Consider the following 26,022-nt stretch of genomic DNA (forward strand, 5'->3'; position numbering starts at 1 on the left):
TAGAAAAGAGGACTCTGCGTGAAACGGTATCGTAATTCTAGTTCATTCTGCGGCGTGCACAGTTTCGCTTGACTTCAATGGCGTCTGCTGCGACTGATCTCACCTGCAGACAAAGAAACAGGCGATCAGACCAGAATGAAAGGAATGCGCGGGGGAGGGGCCTGAAAGATAACTTTATATGTTAGCTGAGTAATTGGCGGTAACTATGTGAATGGAGGAGGACTGACTCAAGAGCAAGCTGAAAGAAGGACTCAATTGACCCAATGCGCTTCCCCAGCGGCGATGCGAGCTGAAAAGGAGGCTTTTCAACTTCTCTCTTCGTGGTGACTCAAAACTGCCCGCTCCGATGTCGTCCTTCGGCAAATGGTCGGCCCGTCACGGCACGTGAACGGCACGTGTTCTATTTTACAGTTGAGAGAGAATGAGACTATGTAGATGCCAGATTCAGATTCATTTCCATAGGATTACATGTATAAACAAGAAACTAAACAGTTATCCCAAGGATGTCCCTCTTTTCTTTGAGTAAGAAACAAACCGCCTAACTCCGTTCCGTACCCATACCCGGTTTTGATCACAATCTTTGAGATACTTTGTTGATGGAAGAGATCCTTAATAGCGACCATAACCACCACCGGAACCCCTAGAAGGAAAGTGATCACGTCCACCGCGAGGCGGACCACGATATCCCCCTCTGTCTCCTCGGTAACCTCCACCTCCTCTGTAGTCACCACCGCCGTAGCCAGACTGTCTTCCGTTCTGGCCATAGATATTTCCATATCCCTGGTTTTGTCTGCCGTAATAGTCATACTGGCCGTATCCCTGTGGTGGGTAACCTTGTTGAGGTGCTCCGCCGTAAGGCGGGTAGTAAGAGTTGGATCCTCCACGGGGAGGCGGAGGCGGCCCTCTAGAAAAGTTCCCTGCACCAGGAACCGGGGGAACCCAGCCCGAAGGCATCGGCATAGACGGCATTCCAGCGGGTGGGGGTACAAAGCTGGGATCAAGATGCGCCGCAAATGGGTTTGGTCGGTGGGACGACCCATAATCCATACGACCGCCTCGACCGCCGCCGCGGAATGGCGCGCCGCCAAACGAACGGCCTGAGTGTTGCGCCCTGGACTTGACAGCTTGGATGTCCGCATTGTCCAGCGCCGGTGGTGGAAATTTGACACCCCGGAGGAGCATCGATTTGTGGATGTGCGTCGACTTAGGAATTTCATAGTTGACCCTATACCAAGAAGTTAAGACAGGTTTATGGTTAGGAGAGAGAATGTTGTTAAACTTACGTTAGAGATCGATCTTGGTCCAAACTCGGCATGCCATATTGCTCCAAGTCCGAGACCAAAGCGCTGTGTGGGATATAAGACTCATTGCGCTCGACCTTTCCAGCCAACCCCTCACTGGAACGCATGTTCAGCTTGAACTTTTCAGGGCCCGGCTTCTTCGAGTAAAAGTTCGCAACCAAGTCCTGATACAAGGGGTGGCCATCCGACAACAGGAGAACATCATGACCCATGGTGTTCCGGATTTTCTCATCCTCGGATAGAAGAGGATATCTCTTTTCCATGGCAGCGAGTAAACGATTTTCGTCAATGAATGGGAGTAGTACCACACCCTGCCAGGCAAACTTTTTGCCGTTCAAGTCCACCGCAAAATCCTCTGGATAAAAGTCGATAATCTCACTATTAGGGTCGCTCATGAGGTCGTGGAAGATCTTCGGGATAGCGTGGTTGGAGGAAGCCGGGAGGACTCCCATCAATTGTTCAAATGGTTTAAAGGGCGTTCCCTTGTCGAACGATGTTTCCATGTCGGCGATGTCGTCAAAGTCGGCTGCAAACGGCGCATAGTGGTAAGGGTAATACCAAGTCCAGGACGGGCATCCTTGGAAATAATATAGCAGTACCCAGGCTAGACCTTCCGCATACGATCTGGCCACTTTGCGGCGGAATGCCTTGTCTTCAGGGTTGACCCCGAACTTTTGTTCATAGTAGCGATCAGCATAACCTGGCTCCCATAGTCGGACAGTATCGGGCGGTAGCCCATCATCCTTGGGCTGCTCTGCGGCTTTGCTTGGTGTCTCCGCTCCTGCTTCTTGTTCTTCCTCGCCAGCCTTCCTCTTCCCGAGGACTGATGGAGATGTCGGTTCCGCGCCATTGGAAATTTCTTCGCCGTTTGATGTGGCCTCCTCGGAAGTTTCGGCCGGGGTTTCTTGCGCGCCGCCCATAAGCTTGCTCTTGAGGACTGCTGCGGCGCTCTTGTTGGCCATATTGGCCTTGTATACCGCGCCGCGATTGACCACCATGTTGTGGGTTAGTTCTCTTGCCTCCCTCGTCAGCTCTCCTCGCGCAGGTGTAATGAGTTCCAGGCCATTCGGAGGTGCCGCATCTCCACCCCCTCGAGACCGGTTGGAAGAATCGTAACTAGGTGAGCTCTTCCTCTTTTTCCTTGAACGCTCCTCAGCCTCTTGTTTCCGCCTCTTTTCATTTGCAGCCTTTCGCTCCTCAGCCTGTCGGCGACGACGGAAAATGGCGTCTTCCTGTTTGGCAAGACCTTGCATAATGAGCTGCGCTTTCCTGAAATCAACGTGACCATCTTCAGTCAGATAGCCACCCATAGCGGGGATGTTATCGCGCCAAATTGCTATGAGCGTATCGATTCCATTCTCGCGAATGTCTAGTGATGGGAGATGCGGAAGGAAATCGTTTCCGACGAAGAAACACATGAACACCCAGTCATCCAGTGCTCGTTCAAGGTCAAAGGGAAAACCCTGTTGGGGGACATACAGCTCCGCAGCAAGGTATTCCCGAAGGATAGAGACATTGAGCCAGATGAATGGCTTGAGTGAATTGCCTTTTTCTTTCTCATCAAATTCACCGTTTTTCTCCTTTGCTTGGCCTCTGCACTCTTCAGCTTTGTGGCCCGGTTGACCGCAAAGGTGGCAAGTCCTCGGCTTGGACTCTTGGAAGAATACATCTTCACGCAAAACCCGGAAATGAGGCTCGTGGGTAGCGAGACCCAGCATAATCAAGTCCGCATCCTAAGAAGATACGAAGTCAGTAGTTGTCGGACCAATTGAACGATCATCAACCATGGACTAACTCACCAGACCATATATAACGTGGCGAGTGTTAGGGTCATGTTCAGGAGCCGCCCGTTGGGATCGAACAAATTCCATGATCTTATGCTCTCCTTCTCCTGGCACAGTAGCATCGGAAATGATAATTTTGAGCTGAAAAAATCAGCGCTGCACGCGTAGTAATTTAGGAATAAGGAATACACACCTTCTCCCAAGCGGGATCCGTGTTCAACTTGTAGGCAATCCAGTAGCGCAGAGCTGCAGCGAGGATATCCATGAACGGAGTTCCGGGCGTAATGACATTACTATCCCATGTCTTCTTAATGACTTCCTCCTCGAGCGCATAATCACCCTTGCCGGCGTTCTGTTTCGCGAGCATTTTCTGGAACTCCTGCTTCTTCTCGTCTGCCTCTTTGGCCTCCTGCGCGGAACGGAATCGACGAGCACGCTGCTGGTTCATCTTTGCACGGGGAGCGACACCATCTATTCGAAGGAAGCCAATAAGTACGAGATACGCGACAGATTTTTTATTAAGAAAACATACCAACAGCAATCATCAGAACCTTCCTTGGGCGAACCATGTTCACCACCCGATCAGTGTACTTGAAAATCTCCAACATCATCTCCTGCTCGTTGGCCGGCGGCGGCTTTCCCTCTGGATGAGTACATGGATGGACGATACCATTCATGTCCAGATATAGATTGTCCATCTCTTCTCCATTGGGATTCGGGCCTGTTGTGTCCACCGGGATCTCTTCTCCATGCACCTCATAGGGGAGGTGTTCGATCACGGACGAGATAATCTTGGGGTACTTGTTAGAGAGCCATCTGAACAGCGCCGGTACACCCATGATGTCGATGCGAAAGGGGATTTAACGTTGATAATTCAGACGAGAAATGCCATGGGTCGTTTCGATCGAATGTCCGTCCGCAAATTCCGATTCACCGCGTTGCGCCAGTCGCGTAGGACACAGGGAAACAGGGGACGTAGATATGTAGGAAAAGATTGAATAAGAAATGCAAAATAAGAAAAACACCGTGATGCAAAACACGGCGCACTCAATCAAGTGTTGGAGTGAAGAAAGAGAGAGGTTGTTGAAGACTCTGCGATAAGATTTGATGGTTTTCCGTGGCGGCTCCGGATCAGGAACTCTTGGCGTGGAGTTGAAGACAACAACAGTGTTAACAGCCCACCAGCTTCAATACTCTCAACCTCCCACGTTAACCACAGACAAAATCCCTTTTCGGGTTCGATGACCAACAATTGCTACGCCCGCGGCCGGCGCTGACCATGAAAGTACGAGCTACCAGCTGCGATGTTCCGAATACTCGAATCGCAAGCGCCGGCCAAACAAACGGCAACGGACACAATCAACACGCTGAGCAGTAGGCTCCAGAGCGTCACATTACTCGAGGACCGACGAGCTGCGATACTAGGATTGAGGAGCTTTGCAAAGATCTACCCGGCTTCTGTTGCGTCGGAGTCGCTTCGACCCTTGATCAGCAGCCTCCGGAATGACCAAGAAGATGTGGACACGGTTAAGGTGGTCTTGGAGACGTTGTTGAATTTGTTTTCTCCAGATGAGAGCAGTGTCTGTTTCCACCAGTGGTCAGTGTCGAGACGATGTACTGACTTGTTTTAGCCCGAAGCGTCGGACGAGATAGCTCTTTGGCTCGCCGATGAGTTTACGCAAGTACGTACCTCCTAAGGACCGGACCGGGCATCGCTTGGCTAACAGGATGAAAGCGACAAGATAACATTACGACACTCCTTGACCTCCTCGAGACGAACGATTTCTACTCCCGCCTATATTCCCTACAGTTGATCTCCCTCATCTCAAGTGCGCGACCCGATAGAACTCAGGAATGTATATTCACCGCGCCACTGGGGATCCCGAGGCTAGTTAGCGCTCTGAATGATGTGCGCGAACCTGTTCGCAATGGTATGCTAGCTGCGACGCTTCTAGATACGTTTGTATACAGTTGCTAATGGATGTCTGCCTACAGAAGCCCTAGTTTTGCTTATCGCATTGACGCCGTCCTCCGAAGAACTTCAGAAACTAGTCGCCTTCGAAAATACCTTTGAAACACTATTCTCCTTAATCGAAGCGGAGGGAGCATTAACACATGGTTCGGAAGTCGTAGCAGACTGTCTGGCCTTGTTAGCAAACCTTTTGAAGCTGAACATCTCGAATCAATCATACTTCCGGGAAACAGGCTGTGTCAAGAGGTTGGCGAAACTTCTTGCCGATGTCAACCAGGAACAAGACCAGGATGGACCGTCTCCATGGATCCTCGCACATCGCGACAAGAATATCTGGGGCACATTAGCTATCATCCAATTATTTTTGGCGAAGGGCGGAATTAATACGCCTGCGAACCAGATGGCATTTTGGCATAGTGGTGTCATGGAACAGGTGTTGAATTTAGCTTTTGGTCAGCGGTTTACCGTCAATATCACGTCCAAGGTTCGAAAATCCTCCCGTTCTTTTAAATAGCTAGATGCTGACTTCTCAAGGCATTGGCAACGTGTGCCGATTTGATCCGAGGAAATCCAGGTTTGCAAGAACAGTTCGGAGACGTCGAAGTCCTCTGGGGAAGTGAGCCCACCAGTGAACGCACTCCAAACGGCGAAATCATAGTCAATGGCTTCCAGAGAATTAACGTGATTGAAGCTCTACTCAAGTTAACCCTCGAACCTGCATCCATTCAGCAATTGGATGCGCGTCTTGCCGCTTGCGAATGTATAAAAGCCTTCTTTGTCAACCACTCTGGAATCCGACAGCACGTTTTGCGACGAGCAATCGATGGACACCTCAGCGGTCAAGATGAAATCCCTAACATCTTGTCTGTCCTGCTCACTCCACCAGAGTCCCGTGGCAACGCGGATCTGTACCAGACTTGGATGGCTTCCGTCTTGATGTTCCATTTAGTTTTCGAGGATGCTGAGGCTAAATCAATGGCCATGAAAGTAACAGAGGGCGACGCCGAAAGTGGTGAAGAGGTTATCACTTGTGTACAAACTATCGTGGGCCATCTGATTACGGGCATGCAGCGAGGCGATGATGAAAGAATATCTGTGGGATACCTAATGCTGCTATGCGGGTGGCTTTTCGAGGACCCGGACGTGGTCAACGATTTCCTAGGCGAAGGTAGCAGCATCCAAAGTCTGCTGCAAGAAACAAAGCACCGTGGCGTCTCGAATGTTCTTGTGCCTGGTCTCTCTACTATTCTGCTGGGTATCATATACGAATTTTCTTCGAAGGACTCGCCGATTCCGCGGGAAACGCTACACAAGCTGTTGATGGAACAGATGGGAAGAGACCCGTATATTGACAAGATCACTCGATTCAGAGAGTCACCGCTGGTCCGCGATTTCGAAGTCTTGCCACAAACGGTGGGCGCAACACAGCATGACGGAGGAATGCCTGACATCTTCTTTGACCGGACATTTATCGATTTCCTCAAAGATAACTTCAGTCGCTTGCTCCGCGCGATCGATCGTGAGCCTGATCTGGAAATTTCTGTTATCACGAATGGTGTCCAAAGGGGAATATCACGAGAAATGATCGATTCTCTGCGCTCTGAGGTGGAAGAACGGAACCAAGCAGTGCAGAAACTGGAAGCAGACCTACACAGCCTGAAACAGAAGCTCGAACAAGAGCAATCCGAGCTCATGAAGGCGATGGATTCCAGTTCCGTGGAGACTGCTCGGATCAAGCAAATAAACGAGGCACTGCAGCGGAACCACGAGCAAGAGCTACGGAGGCTGGAAGAACAACACAACCAGGCGAAAAATGGCCTTCTCAAGCAGCACGGCGACCAGTTGCGGGCCATGGACAACCAGTTGAAAGAAACCTCCGCGGACCGCGAGAAGAGAGGCCAACAGTACGAATCTGAAATCGCGGAACTGCAGGAGACCATCAATCTGCTCGAGTCCGACATTGCGAGATCCAAGGAACAGCAGACTCATGAATCTGCTCGTTTGCAAAAGATCATCCAGTCTCTGGAGTCTGGTCTTTCGCAATCCAGGGAACAACAGGCGGGTGAAGTGGCTCAGTTGCAGAAGACGATAAAGTCCTTGGAGGCCGATCTTGCGCAAGCCAGACAACAAGCTGGTGAAGTTGCTAACTTACAACAGATGATCCAGTCTCTGGAGTCCGACCTCGTTAGTTCCCAGGAGCAGCATGCAGGCGAGGTTGCTGACTTGAGAGGTACCATCGAGAAACTGGAGTCTGACGCTGGTCAGGCCAAAGAGCAGCATGCTACCGGTCTCGCGGACAAGGACAAAGCCATCCAGAATCTCCAGTCAGACATGGAAGCACTCAAGAAGCAGCACGACAAGGAAGTCACAGACCAGAAAGCTACGATCGACTCTTTACGATCTGACCTCGAGAACGCCAAGAAGAAATCCACGAATGATACCAAAGCCATCCACGACGAATATGCCGCCAAGCTGTCCGCGCTAGAGAAGCGTGCTGAGGAAGCAGAGCGCAAGGCCGAGGAGACAGAAGCTAAAGCGAAGAAGCAAGCGGAGGAAGCCTCACAGAAGAGCAAATCTGCGGACGCAGATGCCAAGAAGAACGCTAAAGAATTCAAGGACCTACGTGCAGAGCTTGACAAGACGAAATCCCAGGTGAAGGATGCAGAACAGAAGGGAGGCTCAGCAAATGCCGATGCTAAGAAGAGCGCCAAGGAACTTCAGGATCTGCGGGCGGAACTTGATAAAGCAAACAACCGGATCAAGGAGGCAGAGCAGAAAGGAGACACGGCCGACGCTGGCGCAGAAAAGACCGCCAAGGAACTTGAGAGTCTACGCGAAGAGCTTGACCAAGCAAAGTCGCAACTCAAGGAGGCAGAGCAGATGGGAGAAGACGCGGACGCGGACGCAAAGAAAAATGTCCAAGAACTCAAGGATCTACGGGCACAGCTTGAAAAAGCAAACACCCAGATAAAGGAAGCAGAAGAGGCCAGCAAATCCTCGCGGTCTGAGCTAGATAAAGCCAAGTCGGAAGCTAAGGAGAAGGAAGAAGCGCGGAAGGCTGCACAATCGGAACTTGAAGATCTCTTGATTGTGTTTGGCGATCTGGAGGCGAAGAGGGAGCAAGATAAGGTGAGCTTTCCTGATTCGTGTTATGTGTTCAGTGACAGTTTGGCTTACGAATTTGTTAGAAACGTCTCAAGGAGCTCGGGCAGGAAGTGTCTGAGGCTGAGGATGATGACGATGATGAAGAGGAGGACGATGATGAATAGATGTATAGAATAGATGGACGATTGTACGAAATCGCTGTCATCATGGTCCCTAAAAGATATAATTAGGTGTCAACAGATGATGCAGGTGGATAATACCATCCCCGATTGCCATAATATCACCTACAAGTATCCAGCGTCATGTAATTGCCCGTTAAAGCCCATGTATTTATCATATTATAAGCTGAATCCAGGAGCAAAGAGAGCTCTTTCCGCTCTATGACAGGATGTTGAAGGGGGAGCTGGATGACTCTTATTGTGATACGGATTGTTTTGATGAATAGCAAATACCGCACAATTGATTTGTTTGGGCTATGACTTATATTCACGCTTTCTTCGTAACGCCTATATAAGCATTGAGACAACTAATAATCTTTTGAGTCATCTCTGGTCTCTTTTGTCTCACGAAGCTGTATAGATCTGTTCCGAAAATAGAAGGCGGTGTCATTCCAGTGTGGGGTGAGTCATCAGCCACTTTTTTATCTTTTGAACCCCGCGGCAGCCCCTCGGAAAACCACCCACGATAGCCTCGAATTCCCCAACACAATCGCTATGTCTGTTGATTTTCCGGCTGAGGAGGAGATTGTTCTCCAGCGGTGGAGAGAAATCAACGCCTTCCGCAGGCAAGTTGAGCTCTCTGAGGGCCGCAAACCCTACACCTTCTACGATGGCCCCCCATTCGCAACGGGTCTTCCTCACTACGGTCACTTGCTGGCCTCGACCATCAAAGATATTATCCCCCGCTATTGGTCGATGAAGGGTCACTATGTCGAGCGGCGATTCGGTTGGGATACCCACGGCGTGCCGATTGAGTACGAAATCGATAAGAAGCTGGGCATGTCGGGATTGGAGGCTGTCGAGAAGCTGGGAATTGAGAAGTACAACGAGGAGTGCAGAGCCATTGTTATGAGATATGCCTCTGAGTGGCGTGAGACAGTCGAAAGACTCGGTCGTTGGATTGATTTCGACAACGACTACAAGGTGTGTTCATGCGAGGGCGATGAGCGATGAAAGATCGGGAAAGGCTGACTTCGATATCTTTGTGAATAAAGACAATGAACACCGGCTTCATGGAATCCGTGTGGTGGGTTTTCAAGCAGCTCTTTGACAAGAACCTGGTCTATCGGGGCTTCCGTGTCATGCCTTACTCGACTGCACTAAACACCCCGCTGAGCAACTTCGAAGCTCAACAAAACTACAAGGACGTTCAGGACCCTGCCGTGGTTGTGACCTTCCCTCTCCGAGACGACCCCGAAACCTGCTTGCTTGCCTGGACTACCACCCCCTGGACCTTGCCCTCCAACACTGGTGTCGCTGTGAACCCCAACTTTGAATATATCAAGATCCTTGACGAGGCTTCCGGGAAGCACTACATTCTGCTCGAGTCTCTGCTCCGCACTATTTACAAGGACCCCAAGAAGGCCAAATTCAAAATTGTCGACCGTATCAAGGGAGCTGACATGAAGGACTGGAAGTACGAGCCGCTCTTTGATTACTTCTGGGAGGAATTCAAGGATCACGGTTTCCGAGTGTTGAATGCCGAATATGTCACTGCTGATGATGGTACTGGTGTTGTCCACCAGTCTCCTGCATTTGGTGAAGACGATTACAACGTTGCCGTCAAATCGGGTGTCATCGACGAAAAGCGGGTCCCACCGAACCCTGTGGACGAAAGGGGTCTTTACACCTCCGAGGTCCGGGACTTTGTCGGTCAACATGTCAAGGCTGCTGACAAGAACATCATCAAGCACCTCAAAGCAACTGGTCGGCTTATTGTCGACAGCCAGATTACTCACAGTTACCCCTTCTGCTGGCGCTCCGACACTCCTCTGATCTATAGAGCTGTGCCCTCTTGGTTCGTCAAGATCCCCCCTATCATCCCTGACATGCTGAAGGGCATCGAGGAATCCCACTGGGTGCCGTCGTTTGTCAAGGACCGCCGGTTCTCCAGCTGGATCCAGAATGCTCGAGACTGGAACATTTCCCGGAACCGATTCTGGGGTACTCCCCTCCCATTGTGGGCCAGTGAGGACTTCAAGGAGATTGTTGCCATCGGCAGTGCTCAGGAGCTCAAGGAGCTCAGTGGATATGAAGGAGAGTTGACCGACCTTCACCGTGACAAGGTGGACAATATCACCATCCCCAGCAAGCAGGGAAAAGGTGAACTTCGCCGTGTGAGCGAGGTATTTGACTGCTGGTTTGAGTCTGGAAGCATGCCGTATGCGTCTCAGCACTACCCATTCGAGAACAGGGAGCAGTTTGAGAAGGGCTTCCCCGGTGATTTCATTGCGGAAGGTTTGGACCAGACTCGCGGTTGGTTCTACACCCTGACCGTCCTGGGAACTCATTTGTTCGGTAAACTCCCGTTCAAGAACTGTGTCGTGAATGGCATTGTCCTGGCTGAGGACGGCAAGAAGATGTCGAAGAGATTGAAGAACTACCCCGACCCTTCCCTGATCATGAAGCGTTACGGTTCGGACTCTCTTCGTCTGTATATGATCAACTCTCCTGTTGTCCGCGCTGAGCCTCTCCGGTTCAAGGAATCCGGCGTCAAGGAAATTGTCGCCAAGGTCCTGCTTCCATTATGGAACAGTTACAAGTTCTTTGAGGGCCAGGTCGCTCTTATCAAGAAGGCGGAGGGCATCGATTATGTCTTCGACCCCAAGGCAGGAGCGACGAACACCAACGTCATGGATCGCTGGATCCTGGCAAGTTGCCAGAGTCTTCTCAAGTTTGTCAACGAGGAAATGGCAGGCTACCGTCTGTACACGGTTGTTCCCCGGTTGCTCGAGTTGATTGACAACACTACCAACTGGTACATTCGTTTTAACCGGAAGCGTTTAAAGGGTGAGAACGGCGTCGATGATACCCTGCACGCCTTGCACACCCTCTTTGAGGTTCTCTTCACTTTGGTCCGAGGACTTGCTCCGTTCACACCTTTCATCACCGACACCATCTACCAGAAACTCCTCCCTCACATCCCTGAATCTCTTCGTGGTGAAGACGACCGGAGTGTTCACTTCCTTCCTTACCCCGAAGTTCGGGAGGAGCTCTTCGACGAAGTTGTTGAGAGACGGGTGGCACGAATGCAGAAGGTCATTGAGATGGGTCGTATCTCTCGTGAGCGCCGCTCCATTGGTCTTAAGTCGCCCCTGAAGACCCTGGTTGTCATCCATCAAAACCAGCAGTACCTCGATGATGTGAAGTTCCTGGAGCCATACATCCTCGAGGAGCTGAACGTCCAGGACCTCGTCCTGTCGTCGGACGAGGAGAAGTACAACGTCCAGTACAGTGTGACTGCCGACTGGCCCACCCTGGGTAAGAAGTTGAAGAAGGACGCCCAGAAGGTGAAGAAGGCGCTGCCTTCGCTCACCAGCGACGACGTGAAGCGGTTTGTGAACGAGAAGAAGATCCTCGTTGATGGCATTGAGCTCGTGGAGGGCGATCTCGTCGTTAAGCGGGGTGTCAAGGAGGATGCTACATCTCAGGGCTTGGAGCCCAACGCAGATGCTGATGTCCTGACCATCCTCGACGCCAATCTGTACCCCGAGCTTGCGGAGCAAGGATTGGGCCGTGAGATCATCAACCGTCTCCAGCGTCTCCGTAAGAAGGCCGGTCTGGTCCCTACTGATGACGTGAAGATGGAATACGTTGTCCTCTCGGACCCTGACCAAGTTGGTATTGACAAGGCTTTCGAGAGCCAGTCCCAGGCCATCGTCAAGGCTGTTCGCCGGCCATTGGAGAAGCACGAGGGCAAGGAACCTAGTGCTGATGAGGAGGGCATGATCATGCAAGAGGAGCAGGAGGTGCAAAAAGCCACGTTCTTGTTGAGACTGCTGAAGCTGTAAAGTTTTTCTGTTTGTTATATATTCGGATACTCTAGTCTAAGGACTAGATAAAATGTTACGTGTTATCGACTTATATTACTGTTCCCCTCGCAGCGTAGCCTATCATGATACATTCGTAGCTCAATATATACAGCCCTTAGCTCTTGCTCTTAGCTCTTCTTCGACGCGGCCTGTACACGTTAGCCATTGCCCTTACTCGGCTAAGGCACAGTAACTTATACCAAATAACAGTCCTTTAGCTTCAAGAACTCTTTGGCACACATGTCCTTGTGCACAGAGGTATAGTCGGCAAGAATACACTTGCCATATGCTGCCGCCTAGACAGGATTAGTGCCGATTACCATATGTGTAGAAGCTGTAACTCACCTCGATAGAACACTTGGCCGTAGCCTTAGCAAACTTATCAATAGGTCTAGTCCGAGCAGTCATGGTTGCGACATGAGCATAGTACTCCGGAGTAGAGTATCGAGAAACTGCTATTTCCGATCAACGTCAGAGGATTACCTCAGCAACCCACCTCACGTGACCCTCCCGCATTCCAGTCGCGCCAAAACAAACAAATGCACTGATTGCTTCGACAGACGTTTTACTCCGTCATTGGCTTTTGGCATTTGGAACATCGCATGCGGGACTGTCAACTGCTGCGATACTCGACTCTGTTCAATTTGGTTTGGAGGACTTCCTGCTCGCCTCGCAATGAATGATTTCGTTTCCCGCCTCTATGACACATTTGCGAAGGACGCGCCTTAGGTCGCGGATTTTTCGATGCCTCCGAATCCCCGTCAGCGTAGAGCTCCGTCCTATGAAACTCCGTCTCTCTCGGACGAAGGTGCGCTCAGTATTCTGTGGTTCTAATCCGTCGTGGCTAACAACGGGCGCTTGCAGATGTCGGCCTTCTCTACCAGATCATCACCCGCGCCGAAGGCAAGCCCGAAGCCCAGCAAACGCCATTCCGGGCCTTATTCACGGCGTACGACGAAATTATTGACGAACATGCCGTGGACGCTGACCCAGGTCATGTCTGCCTACACTTCCTGTTCAAGATGGGCAGCAAAGGCATTTCGGGGGATACACTGTTCGACAAGTTCGAGAACCTGCTGCAGCACATGGGGATAGTGATTGAACTGGGCGACGAAACCGAGACTAATGAATACTACAACCAGAGTTCTGTTTATGGTGGTTACAGTGGGACTGTGACTGTGGATTATAACCATAGGTCTTACCCTCACAGGGATGAGGACACGACGCAGCCTCCGCGACGGAGACGAGCCTCGTTCAACTCGATGTACGATGTTGGCGATGATCCTACGCAACGAAGTATCGCGAATCGCCCTAGCTCGCGCTCGTCGTTGTCGCGACTGGAGGTTGGGAAAACTGAGTTTCCAGAACTCACGCCCAAACCATCGCCGAGACATCCTGCCGCGGGCATCAGACAGCACGACTCGCCGGACCGGACGCAATTGATCGCGCAATTTCTGGATGTTGGTCGTCGCTTGATAAGTCGATTCGATTCGTTGAAACCCAACAAGGACAACACCGGTGATGACACTCAAATCAGTGTCGGAGCGCAAGCCAAATCTGCCGTGCACAAAGATCGCTCTGAGAGACTGTCGCGACGTCAGTCGCGCAAGTCGCTGAGTTCTAACAGTTCGGGTGAGGAGGAAGAGGATGATGATAATGACGATGACGACGAATCCATTTCTTTCCATGGTGACGAAAGCGGACCGATTGAAAAGCCGGATGTCCCTCCTGAGATGCTGTATCGACCATCCCTTTCGGATCTGTTGCGGGATGCCTCGACTTTCAACATGTATCGCGAACGCGGAATAAAGCGCCGCCTTCTGACTCAATGGCTGAAGAAGGCCATTCAGAAACGGCAGGGTAGTGTCAATATGGAGAATGTCGCTATCAACCGCGACAGATCCACACTTGTTCGCCAGGCTTTTGAACAATGGCGCGGAATCATTCAGGATAAGCGACAAGCGGTTCGCACGGAGCGATTCTTCAAACACCTTGAGCAGCGCGCTGGGCGTGCTCGTGACTTGTTCCTGGTCACTAAGGCCTTCACTCATTGGGCGCAAGTGACTTCTGAGGAGGTCGCCAGAACCTCGGCTGCGCGCCGGCGCATTCTCAGTATCAAATACTTCAATGCTTGGCGGGAAATAACTGCCGTCAACGAATTAAAGGCCCAGCGGTTTGCAATGCGCAAACCGTTCGACACATGGCGGAAACGGATCCAGCAAGTCAAGGAGAATGAAACGACCGCCACAGCAAACCACGACAGGGACTTAAAGAATGGTGTCTACTGGCAATGGTTCTGGGGCTTTTGCGACCGCCGCGCGCCACAATGGTACGAATACCGCCTCAAGAGACGTTCCTTGTTATGTTGGTTACGAAGCTTCCGCACAAACAGGGAACGTAACCACGAGATCGAAATCCGGAACCGACGGTTAACCATTGGATCAGCATGGCAGATATTAACTCAGAGGTCCAAGGGCATTGCTGGTGCGGAGCAGGAAGCGGTATTCATGCAGCGGCATAAGCTTCTGAAGGAATCGTTTGGAGAGTGGAAGATCCAAGCCTGCCTCGCTCCAGCCGCGTACCGTGTTTCTGATATGGTCGACAAACGGGTTCTTCAGTCCGCGTTTACGCAATGGGTACAGCGAGCTCAGATGGGTAAGCAAGCGAGAGAAATGGACAGAAAGAGGATCATGCGGAACTCATGGACATCATGGAACGACAAACTCCGCTGCCAGGCGCTGAGTGCACGGATCGATGAACGCTTAAAGATGGAAACAATGTACAAGTGGATTCTGGCAGAGCGATTCTGCCTAATGCAGCGAATTCGAGACCAACGGATCAAGCGTGACACATTCTCAACCTTTGTTGCCAGTATCCGCGGGACGTACTCTCGGCTGCTCCATCATGCAGATATCCACGAAGACTATCGCAGCGAGGAACTGCTCCGGTCGAAATTCAATACTTGGCGCGATCGGCTTGTACTCCAGCGACAACGGGAGTATGCTGCGTTTGAGTTCTATGCGCCACGACTTCAGCAAGAATCCCTCGTCGCGTGGCGCTCTAAGCAGCAGAATGTCGCGAGGCTGGACACACGATCAAAAGACGCTCGTTTCTATTTCCTAGCGACTAGGACAATAAAACACTGGCACACTGCCACGGTGCAATCGGCCAAACGACGGCGTCAGGAGTCATATGGCTGGTTCCGAAGGAAAGTTAAGATGAGACTGGCGACGCGAGCTTTGGAGAACTGGCAGTCATGGGCTGGCCACGTAGCTGATCTGGAGCGGCAAGCGTTCGAGTTCCATCGTAACAAATCGTTGAGTATTGCATCTGGTTTGTTTGACCTATGGCATGACCAGGCTTCGAAGCGTCTTCAAGATTGTCATGAAGCCGAGATGCACTATGCCAGACAAGCTGCGTATGGTCAGCTGATGCGCTGGACTGAGCTCTATCTCGAGAATCGTGATCTGGAACTACAAGCCGCTGGACTCTACCGTGTGCACATTCTTGGTCAGGCCAACGCCTCGCTCCGCAAGCTTAGCTTGCGCATATTCCAAATAAATAGCTCGTCCGAAACAGCTGATTCACTGCGCGAGCGAAATACTAGAAAGCATGGGAGAGGCATGTTCCGTCACTGGATCGACCAAACACGTACCAAGCTCGAGGAACGAGACTCTTTTGCTCCTCTTGTGACACCCGGAAGACCTAGTCGAAGCTTCGACGGCACAACAGGCCCTAGATCCGGTCGCTCGCTCTTCGACCCTTGGTATCCAGTCGAAACACCGTTTAAGATGAGCGAGTTCGCCACGCAGTCACAAGGTCCCGATCCCGGCCCCGGCCCTTCTGCCAGTCCATTAGCGACTCCCAACTACATGGCTTCGCCATCCAAACGTGCCGCGCGAGCAAGAGTTCTGGCGCAAGCATCAACCACCCCCGCGACACCGTTGTACACGCCGTTCGCTGGTCGAGTTCTTCGGGCTGAAGGCATGGCTGCAAAGAATGCTTCGACTAGACGACGCAATGGTCGGGGGAGTGCATTGGGGACGAGCGTCAGGTTTGTTGACGAGGAACCTACGTCGCCTTCGGAGGGGAAGAGGTCTGGGAATCGGCGTACTACGTCCTAACGACTTTCATTCATTATTCTTTCTTGTGGATTTGATCTTCTGCGGCATCGGTGTATATGACTGACTCTCTTTCTGACTTCTTTTGTTGATGGGCCTGCATTCTGGGATCTGGATTTGTTGATACCCTTTGTTCGTTATCATTATCATTGGCATTGCATGGTGCATGGCCGGCATTTTTTCTCATGTTTAAATGGATATAGATGTTGCTCTTTTGGATATACATAGGGAGGTAAACCGGCATCACAGCAAATTGTTGACGCTAGGAAAGACATATCAAATATGAATTATTTGACCACATATGAACTGTTAATTAACTATCCTTTGATCTTTAAGACTATCAAAAGAGCAGGAGAAGGTGTATCTATATCCATACTCGGTGGGCTGCGCGTCCAGGCACCAATTCAGTCCTGTGCTTTCGTTCAAGGTCCGGAAAACTGAGAACTGACTTTGAGGAATTATAACTCCGAATGACTGAAGGGGCTTGTGCAGCATGGTACCACTTCCAGAATCCCCAAGGTCAGAGAGCTTGTCATTGCCCTCAGCAGATGGTATTTTCCATCTCCCTTGGAAGCTGGTTCAGCAGTCCCTTTTTGGAATCTCAAACAGTCATGAGAGTGTAGCACGCCTGCTGTGTAGTCACTTGTTGCTCCTTTTCTTTTCTTTTCTTTTTTTTTCTAGCAGACTTGCCCCCCTTCTGGGTCGTGACATCCCATGATTCCATTCTCTCCAGTAAAGCTGTCAGGAAGGTCTTTCTCAGTTGCTGCTGCCAGTGCAATGAGTGCAACCTCATTCACATGAATCATAGCAATGTCACTTCTCAGCCCTCTTTGTTCGAGTCAATATACCCATACTTCACGGTCCCAAATGGCTGGCTTCGCCTGGATAGTAGTATGCTCTGGTCCAAACAACAAGGCCTTTATCTTCACGTTATTGATTTCGGCATCCCTGGCCTCTGAGAGCAAGTTTCAAAGCTTTTAGTTCAGCACTCTCAGGCTATCTAGAGAACGTGACAAGGCCTTGTCGACTTTCTGTGCAAAGTGGTGGAAGCAGTTAGTCTGGTCCATAAGGGCGAACCTGCTTGTGATGCTCTCTGAGAATTGGAGCAATCTTCTTTTTGTTCCAGTTACCTGCGCCGCTATATCACTTTCTTTTATCTCCCTCTCTAATAAGTCAGGGGCTAACTTGGATATCTGCGGACTGGCAGCCGGGTTCGATGACGGTCTTGTCTGGCGGTGGAGTTATGCGAACACTCACCACCTCCGCGGCTCAGCGGCTCGTCGACTGTACTTGTACTTCTCAACCCACTAGTTACTGCTTCAGTGAATTTTACTTGTTACTAACATTTACACTATAACCAATTCAAATAAACCACCTGCAATGCTTCTCCCCTCCCCCTGAGCGCACCACCACCGTTTCTATGCGAGCGGTTCTGCCGGGGAGACCCCCAGCGAAGCTCCAGTCGTTCAGCACGGCGCTGTGGGACGGTCTTCGCATTGTTGTATGCTCGCCTCTCACAATATTTCCAAATATAAATGCCAGCTAATATAATACCCATGTAGGCCTATATCTCTGGCCATGCACTGGTGATCCTCGGCGGTCCGCAGAAGCTCCTACAAACGATCTACGTTGACGACACCGAGACACTCGAGGCGGTTGCTGTCGACGAGGCTACGGGGAAAATCGCGGTTTGCGGAGGACCAGATGTCTTTATTTATCAGCCGTATGGGATACAACATGAGGCATTGAAGGTGTGTTGCTGTTACCGGGTGCGCGTCACTGGAGCTGTTAGCTGTTGGCGTATGGCTCCCCGAGGGACATACGGAGACAAGGTACTGATGGATCGTCTATACAACAGTGGTCGCTTGCCCATACCTTCCGCTGTGAAAATGACGATGAGACAATCCGGACGTTATCGTGGGGCTCTCCCGACGAGCTACTCCTCGGAAACTCACACCTCACTCTTTGGTTCCTAAACGACACCCCGCGACTCGTCTGGAAACAGAAACTCGCCAGCCCCGTTAAATTCGCGCAGTTCTCTCCCGACGCGACATTGGTGGTTACAACGGGTCTCTACGATCGAATCGTCAAGGTATGGCGACGACTTGCCTTTGGCGCAGACGATGCCCGCTTCGATGTCTTTTACCTCGCGCACCCATCCATCATTACGGGGATACACTGGCGGAAACCGTATCATCGAGAGCAGTCGATGGATAATATTCTATATACTTTGTGTGCGGATAAGAAGATCAGAGTGTGGACTGCGACGGAGCATCTTCCCTCGTCGGCGCTGCGGCTATGGACGCAGATCGACATGGAAGCCTCTGTTCAACCGAGAGATGCGAACGAAGCGAGGACGATGCGACGATACGGGTTCGTGTTGGATAGTCGGGACTTTTGCGTGGCTACGGAACGGGCTGTCCAGAGAGGTACGGGAAACAAGGGGAATCATGCATTGGAGCATATTATCGAAGTTGCCAATAAGTTTCCAGAGATCTGCGTCGTGATTGATGGACAGGGTCATATGTCTGCTTGGGCGTTGGAGGATGTGGGTTCCAAGACTCCCCCCGAATCGAAAGCCTTTAATATCCTACATGTGGAGGGTCTGAACTTCTCATTTATGTCCGGTGTTTCTGCGGAGGAAGATTACACCCAGCTCTGTGCATTCCAGAGCGAGACGTCTGTCGATTCTATCAGTATTCTTGCCCATCACTTTGACGGCAGAATCGAGTGGTTCGATTCCCCCGTTGACGTCTTGTTCGATCCAGCACCGCGCAAAAATCGCATCTCCCGAGAAGGATCCTGGAGTGGACATGATGGACCGATCAAGAAGCTTGTCCGCAATGCAGTTGGAGATACTCTTGTTTCACGGACGAATGATAGCCACGCCTTGGTTTGGAAACAGAGACGGCGAGGCTCGGGCTCGACTCTTGTCAGACAAAGTTCACTCTTTTCGGAAGAGCACATCCATCGCAGTTGTATAATCAGGAATGGTGACTATCTGGTTAATCTTCACCACAACGCTATTTCTCTGTGGGATGTTCGCTCGTTCTACGCTGAGAGGCTACATGTTGAGACGTTTGAACTTTCGAGCAAGCCGCTTTGTGTTCTTCCTATTCCTACTGCAGAGAAGGATACCAGGATTGCTTATGTAGCCACTATCGGAACCGATATGAACGGAATTGCATGGGAGGTCCGTCTCCCGACCGGGGAAAGCCAAACGAATGGTAACGGTTACGCCCAGCAATACCATTTACGGCAGTTCTGCACATTCAGCCTTAATCCCAAGGAGGATATCTCTTATATATTACCCGTGGACCCTGCCGGGCTAGAAGCCAAGGCGCCTGGGTCTTTGGACGTCTTTTCTCCTGATATAGCACTCTCATATACCAAAACAGGAACCATCCGGACCTGGACTGCCAAAGTCGACAAGGGAAACAGCCAGATCGACTGGCTTTTAACATCAACCGTGGAAACAGGAATCAATAACCCATCATTTGCAAGCGGAAGCTCCATCAGAAAAGCCGCGCTCGTGGATGAGGATCGAACCCGTTTGACAGTATGGGATACTAGCGCTGCTCAACTGGAATATGAAGAGAACTTCTCCCAACAAGACATCATTCGCGATCTCGATTGGACATCTACACCAGACATGCAGTCAATATTAGCTGTTGGCTTCCCTCATAAAGTCATTCTCCTATCTCAACTCCGCTACGATTACCTCGACGCCCGTCCCTCCTGGACACAAGTCCGCGAGATCTGGATTCGAGACCTCACGCCCCATCCAATCGGTGACTCCTGCTGGCTCAGCAACGGAAATCTGGTCATCGGTGCCGGAAACCAGCTTTTTGTCTACGACAAGGAGGTTGATGTCGGTGATCGCCTTGTCTCTGAGCTCCGGATTCCATCACATGGTTCGTCGCATGTGGATATGTTTGAGGTCGTGAGTCGCTTGAATGGGCCGTTGCCTGTTTTTCATCCCCAGTTCCTGGCACAGTGTATTCTTGGTGGGAAGATGAATCTGGTTCATAAAATCTTGACGACCCTGCATCGGAAAATGAAGTTTTATACGGAAGGGGATCATATTGATAGCTTTTTGGAGATAGCTTTGGAGGATTTTTATGTGGATCAAGATGTGAGTCAGATCTCTTCAATAACCTAACCATACGGCTAATGCAGAGCAGACACCACAGAAAGCATCCTCAAAGGAACTACACGCCTCACTCGCAGATTTCACCCTCGAAGACGAACCATCCGTCATTGACGAAAACGCCGCCGCAACACTTAACGAGACACTATCCCGAATCGCTCTCCCACAACTCTCAAGCCAGGAGCAATTCCGTCTCGTTAATACAATCGAGTGCGTTGCAACGGTCGAGAAGCAACGGCGCTCAATGGACGATAACGCCGCTCGCTATTTACTTTTCTTCCGGCAGCATATGCTCCGCAAAGCACAGGGTGTTGCGAATAGTGATACGGTCTCGTGGAGAGAGATTGTCTGGGCTTTCCATAGCGAGAGTCATGATATTCTGTCTGATCTTGTGTCGAGACAGGTTAATAACAAAATGGTGTGGGTTTCGGCGAGGGAGAGTGGGGTATTTATGTGGTTGTCTGATCCGAATGCTATAGTAAGTGTGCCTGGCCCCCTGATGTATAACATTTGATGTTAACAATGTGCAGCGAGCCCAACTCGAAGTCGTCGCCCGAAACGAATACACAAAAACAGAAGAAAAGAACCCCATCGACTGTTCCCTATACTACTTTGCCCTCAGAAAGAAGAACATCCTCCAAGGCCTCTGGCGCATGGCAACCTGGCACCGCGAACAGGGCGCTACACAACGACTTCTCGCGAACGATTTTCGAGAACCACGCTGGAAGACATCAGCGCTGAAAAACGCATACGCCTTGCTTGGAAGGCGGAGATTCGGTTTGTTCCCCTCCCTTTGTCCAGGACCTTGTATGTAGCTGACATCTGTAGAATACGCCGCGGCATGGTTCCTCCTCGCAGACCATCTACGCGACGCAGCACATGTCTGTATAAACCAGGTCGGCGACCTCCAGCTTGCAATTGCTATCACGCGAGCGTACGAAGGAGACGACGGACCTGTCCTCAAAGAGATCCTGGAACAAAGGGTCCTACCCGAAGCCGCATCCGATGGTAATCGCTGGATGGCATCGTGGGCATTCTGGATGCTCGGCCGTCGGGACATGGCCGTTCGGTCTCTAATCGTAAGCACGCACCCTCCCTACACTTCAACAAAAAAAAAAAAAAAAAAACATACCCATATCTAATGATATATGAAATACAGTCCCCCATCGAAACCCTCCTTACCCCACCCCCCTCCTCATTCCCCCAAATAACAACCACAAACCCAACCACAGCAGTTCCCCTCCACGCAAAATCCTACCTAACCAACGACCCCGCCCTCATCCTCCTCTACACGCACCTCCGCTCCCTAACCTTGCAAACCCTCCGCGGCGCCTCGCAAATCCCCCCTCTCACCGAATGGTCTTTCATCCTGCGCACAGCCCGACTGTACGACCGCATGGGCTGCGACCTTCTCGCGCTTGATCTGATCCGGCACTGGGAGTTCCTGAAGGGACCGCCGGAGCCGAAGGCTGCGAAGGATGTGGAGGGGGTGTTGGGCGAGGGCGGGGTTGATTTTAGGCGGATGTTGAGGAGAAGGAGTAGTTTGGTTGTTGCGGATTTGCCCATCCCTGTGCCTATGCCTGAGAGTGAGAGGGTTGGACAGGAGAAGGAGGGGGAGAACGAGGAGAAGCCGAAGCCGAAACCGCCGCCTACGACGTTTACGGAGCCGGATGCGAATTCGTTGTTGGATAGTTTCGGGTTTTGATTGTGCGGCTGTCTGGACTTTAGTGTACTTGTATGTTTGCATGTTGGCGCTGGGGGCTTTTCATTCTTCACTTTTTGGTTCTTTTATCAATCAATGCAAGAAAATACATTTCGAAAAAACTTTTCTTTTCAATAGAGAATAAACATAGCCTATTATTAGATAGAGGTATATTGACAACTCATACTGCAAGATGAGTTACTCAGGTAAAATCAACAGACTTGGGATATTTACAACAATCCAAAAATCACAAAACACTATCCTGTCCTGTATCCTGGCACCAGGGCAGATTCAAAAAATTACGACAGCAGGAAAAAAAAGAAAAAAAGGAAGAAGAAGGGAGGGAATAGTAACGAACGTCAACAGTTGAATAGAAAGCATGTTCAGGGCCAGGAGAGAAAACAAATGAAAGGGAAACAATTTGCACAAGAATGGAGAATAGACAATGGGTCGGAAATGTAGAAAGGAAAACAATATGGGGATATAAACAAGTTGATAGACAACAACATTAGCCAAAAGGTTGCTGGCTTTTACATAAATAAGTAGGGGCTATGCGAATGTCCAGGTAAATCGCAATCGATTTTCAAGGTGTCCGGCGTTCATGACGACACATACTTCCCTGCCACTAGCTTGCGAGCTGTAGGGACCTCCTTCCAAGTAACAGAGGGCTGGGGTTCCGCGTCTTCGTCAGCAAAAGGATCAGCCTCCTTGGCTTCCACGTTGTCCGAAAGAGAGCTGATACCCAGTCTCCCACCAGCTCCAGCCGTGCGGACGTCGAACTTGGCCTCGACTTTACCCTGCTTAGGCCAACTGCTGGACGTGGTGAACCGAACCAAGAATTTACCGTCCGCTCCAGGTTTGACTTCCAGTTCTGGGATCTTCCAGGTAACCGCGGATTGCTTGCGACGGAACGTGGCCCCTTGGTTGGGATACATGACGGCGTTTGTAGCGTGGGCGACTTCACGGGTCTCATCGGGGGTTGTGTCGAGGTTCACCGTTAGAATGAGGTTCTTGACAATGACCGAATCCACGGGCGTGGAGGAGGTAAAAGCTGGGTTCACAGAATAAAATAGGATCACGCTTGCTTGGAACTCCTCAATGTTCCAGGCGGGCTTGAAGATAATAGGGCAGTATGCGGAGGAGTTCGATGGGTCGATATGGATCTGGTACTTGAAAGCCACCGTTGGCGAGGGACGAGAAATGCTCGGAAGAGTGATGTTGTATTCACCCCGCTTCTCCTCCGTCTGTACTGTGTCCCTTTGTTCAGTAACGAAATGAGGATTCGCTGCAACCTTCTCCAATACCTGGAAGTTATTCAGGCGAACCCGGACGCTGTTCAAGGAAGCTTCAGGTTGCTGGTTGTAAGCTAAGGCGAGCTCTCCAACAACGGAGGACTTAATCACTGCGCCCTCAGAGAACCATGCGCTGACAGTCTCGATGATGGATGCATTAAGACCAGGCTCGTGCAAGTCCTGATGAACTGGTGATCCAGTCACGCTGTGATGGGTGTGGCCTGAACGAATAGAGGTGGTGTCGGACATGGCATGGTCCTCTGTGGCATTACTAGGGGAGGTCATGTGCCTCGCCGACAATGTCGGAGATGTTGGAATAGGGGCATTGAAACCCGCGGGAAGGGAGGGTTCCTGGCCCGGTACCGGCGAGTTTGGAACGAAAACTGTGTTCCGGACGTCGCGACGACCACGGATGGTACCTGCATTACGCCTGACACCTGAATGCTGAGCACGCTGCAGAAGTCAGTAATGTTACGTCTCTAGTGAGTTGATGCAACTCACCATCCTAAGAGTATTGGCCATATCATCCATTGCCTGTTTTGCCTGACGTTCATCTTCGAAGATCGGCTGGTCTCGAATCGTTAGGTTCATGCCTTGCTCTTCCAGACTATATCATTTGTAAGTTAGCGTACAATGTAAACGAAACCATGAATGTAGGAAAGTACCTGGCTGCTTCTCTCTGAGCTCTCGTGATCTCATCAATACTCTGCGGTCGTTCCGTGAAGCCTTCCGAGTCCACACGTGTCTAGTTGATCAGTTACTTTTCAACATCTTCAGCTTCATGTGTGTCCGGCGTACCTCATGGGTGGAAATTCCTGCACCCGCAGATGGCGCAACTTGCGTCTCTGGGTATGCTGCACCATTCGTGGCGTTGACGCTGGGCTGAGGCTCTGTACTAGGTGGTGTCACTACTCCGAGGACTTCACGGTCCTGGGACTCACGCGCAGGTTCACCGAAGCTATCCTGACCAGTGCCCGGGCGGTCTGCACCAGGAGGCGGTGACTCGGGTATCTGCATATCACGCGAGTCTCCACGCTTGAACGAGGCAAACGGACTGCGGTTCTTCTTGTCTGAAAAGAAGGAGCCGCCTACGGGTTGTGCAATACTCTTCCTTCTGCTGTTCATGACAGTACCGAGTCGCTTCAAACCGCCTAGAGGGTGCCGGGGTTCGGGTACTATGGAAAAGGAAAATGAGCATCCATCCAATATTAATGCAAAGCACATATTCGGTGTCTTACCTGGAGGTGCAACTTTAGGCGTAGGAGCCGTTGTCTCCGAGTGCTGACTGGCACCATCATCATGAACAGGCGGCGGGGCTGCAGCGGGCGTTGGCGTAACGCTAGGCGATAATTCCTGCCTTCTGGCAACCACAGGCCTTCCTCCATTGACCTTTGCCGCAAAAGTCTTGATCTCGTCGGCAGTCTCGACGTTGAGAAGGGCGTTCAGACAACTCTCAGCCACCTCGCGACAACGCTCGACCTGATCCGCCTCGTGCGTTCCGAGCTGGGTGAGAACATCCCGGAGATGATTCAGCCGACCCTCATCGACAGCCTGCAACTGTTCGAACACAAACGGAGCCCTCGACTGCCATTGCTGGGTGACCTCTTCAGCCGCATGAATCGCACTGGCCAATTTATCTGCCCCTTTCGGGCCCTTTTCCTTGGCTTTCTCCACCTTCTTCTGGGCTGTTTCCATATTCTTCGCCAATCCTGCTAAATCGCTTTGGACGACGGGCATCGATGCCAAATCTCGATTTTTGTTGCTATAATCTCTCAGTGGACGCTCAACATCCTCATCGATCTTCTGCGCGAGCGTTTCGTGCGACGCAGCGACCGCTTCAGTCGAGTTGACAATGCGCTGCCAAGGCAACTGAAATATCCTGTTTTCCGCAAACACCATCAGCATCATCGATAGACACATGTTCCAGCGACGTTCCGGCCTACCCGAGCGCAGCACCATTTTCCAGCTGTGGCCGACTCGCCAGTTTCCGCAAACCCTGAGCATATGCTTCCTCCACTCGTCGTCTTTCCTGTCGCCAGAGTTGAATCCGTTAGTTCCGATGGTTCTGGGGTCGTTTGAATCGAGTATGGCGGAGCCAAGACAAAGAAGCGCACCTGAAGCCAATCCGCGACATCTGTGTTGACCTTGTTAATAAGACGAATGCGATCATTGAGCACGGTAGTCGCTTGGCTGGGCTGCAAAGAGGCCTAGAAGTGGTAAAAGATTCATGGTCAGCCATTGAATGATGAAGCGTAAAAGGGACTTGGGGGCCATACCAGCAAGGCTGGATACTCCTGCCGTGAAAGCTCCATAATCACTGCTCATAGGTAATTGACACAAGCAAAACAAAGCACGATGCGCATAATACAGAAGCAATTAACAATAACAATAAACACAGCGATGAACCGGCATCAACGAGCGACCCCGAAACAGAAAGCGAGAGAGACTTGGGAGGTGATGATGACGACGGCGGAGGTGCTGCCCGGAACAACGCGTGACCCCGGCGCTAGTCCATATCGGGCAGGTGAGCTTTACGATGTCATGTCACCTAATTACAGTTGCAAC

The 26,022-nt window shown here is 51.1% G+C and overlaps 7 protein-coding genes across 7 annotated transcripts; 4 read left to right on the forward strand and 3 right to left on the reverse strand.

The window, feature by feature from the left end:
* Positions 1-609: 609 nt before the first annotated feature.
* Positions 610-3,924, reverse strand: rat1 (5'->3' exoribonculease Dhp1; the record flags this gene model as incomplete). Its single annotated transcript, XM_043277100.1, has 5 exons — positions 610-1,225; positions 1,284-3,034; positions 3,101-3,226; positions 3,279-3,556; positions 3,618-3,924. 5 exons carry the CDS (start codon positions 3,922-3,924, stop codon positions 610-612), a joined length of 3,078 nt encoding a protein of 1,025 aa, XP_043135012.1.
* Positions 3,925-4,389: 465 nt separating this feature from the next.
* Positions 4,390-8,326, forward strand: ACHE_30478S (putative intracellular protein transport protein (UsoA); the record flags this gene model as incomplete). Its single annotated transcript, XM_043277101.1, has 6 exons — positions 4,390-4,665; positions 4,717-4,767; positions 4,821-5,016; positions 5,081-5,541; positions 5,592-8,186; positions 8,246-8,326. The coding sequence occupies 6 exons, from the start codon at positions 4,390-4,392 to the stop codon at positions 8,324-8,326; spliced, it is 3,660 nt and encodes a 1,219-aa protein (XP_043135013.1).
* Positions 8,327-8,875: 549 nt separating this feature from the next.
* On the forward strand, positions 8,876-12,171 carry ILS1 (isoleucine--tRNA ligase ILS1; the record flags this gene model as incomplete). The annotated part of the gene is made up of 2 exons (XM_043277102.1): positions 8,876-9,304; positions 9,376-12,171. The coding sequence occupies 2 exons, from the start codon at positions 8,876-8,878 to the stop codon at positions 12,169-12,171; spliced, it is 3,225 nt and encodes a 1,074-aa protein (XP_043135014.1).
* A 149-nt stretch (positions 12,172-12,320) lies between these two features.
* ACHE_30480A (uncharacterized protein) lies at positions 12,321-12,600 on the reverse strand (the record flags this gene model as incomplete). The annotated part of the gene is made up of 3 exons (XM_043277103.1): positions 12,321-12,341; positions 12,393-12,488; positions 12,538-12,600. The coding sequence occupies 3 exons, from the start codon at positions 12,598-12,600 to the stop codon at positions 12,321-12,323; spliced, it is 180 nt and encodes a 59-aa protein (XP_043135015.1).
* A 336-nt stretch (positions 12,601-12,936) lies between these two features.
* Positions 12,937-16,316, forward strand: ACHE_30481S (Sfi1 family protein; the record flags this gene model as incomplete). Its single annotated transcript, XM_043277104.1, has 2 exons — positions 12,937-13,000; positions 13,057-16,316. 2 exons carry the CDS (start codon positions 12,937-12,939, stop codon positions 16,314-16,316), a joined length of 3,324 nt encoding a protein of 1,107 aa, XP_043135016.1.
* A 1,417-nt stretch (positions 16,317-17,733) lies between these two features.
* On the forward strand, positions 17,734-22,168 carry RAV1 (WD repeat protein; the record flags this gene model as incomplete). Its single annotated transcript, XM_043277105.1, has 7 exons — positions 17,734-17,814; positions 17,876-18,064; positions 18,172-20,448; positions 20,498-20,941; positions 20,994-21,240; positions 21,292-21,542; positions 21,623-22,168. The coding sequence occupies 7 exons, from the start codon at positions 17,734-17,736 to the stop codon at positions 22,166-22,168; spliced, it is 4,035 nt and encodes a 1,344-aa protein (XP_043135017.1).
* A 596-nt stretch (positions 22,169-22,764) lies between these two features.
* On the reverse strand, positions 22,765-25,627 carry ACHE_30483A (uncharacterized protein; the record flags this gene model as incomplete). Its single annotated transcript, XM_043277106.1, has 6 exons — positions 22,765-23,910; positions 23,959-24,064; positions 24,123-24,202; positions 24,256-24,632; positions 24,696-25,486; positions 25,572-25,627. The coding sequence occupies 6 exons, from the start codon at positions 25,625-25,627 to the stop codon at positions 22,765-22,767; spliced, it is 2,556 nt and encodes an 851-aa protein (XP_043135018.1).
* Positions 25,628-26,022: the final 395 nt, after the last annotated feature.

Source organism: Aspergillus chevalieri, chromosome 3, assembly GCF_016861735.1.
Source record: "Aspergillus chevalieri M1 DNA, chromosome 3, nearly complete sequence".
Taxonomy (NCBI): Eukaryota; Fungi; Ascomycota; class Eurotiomycetes; order Eurotiales; family Aspergillaceae; genus Aspergillus; species Aspergillus chevalieri.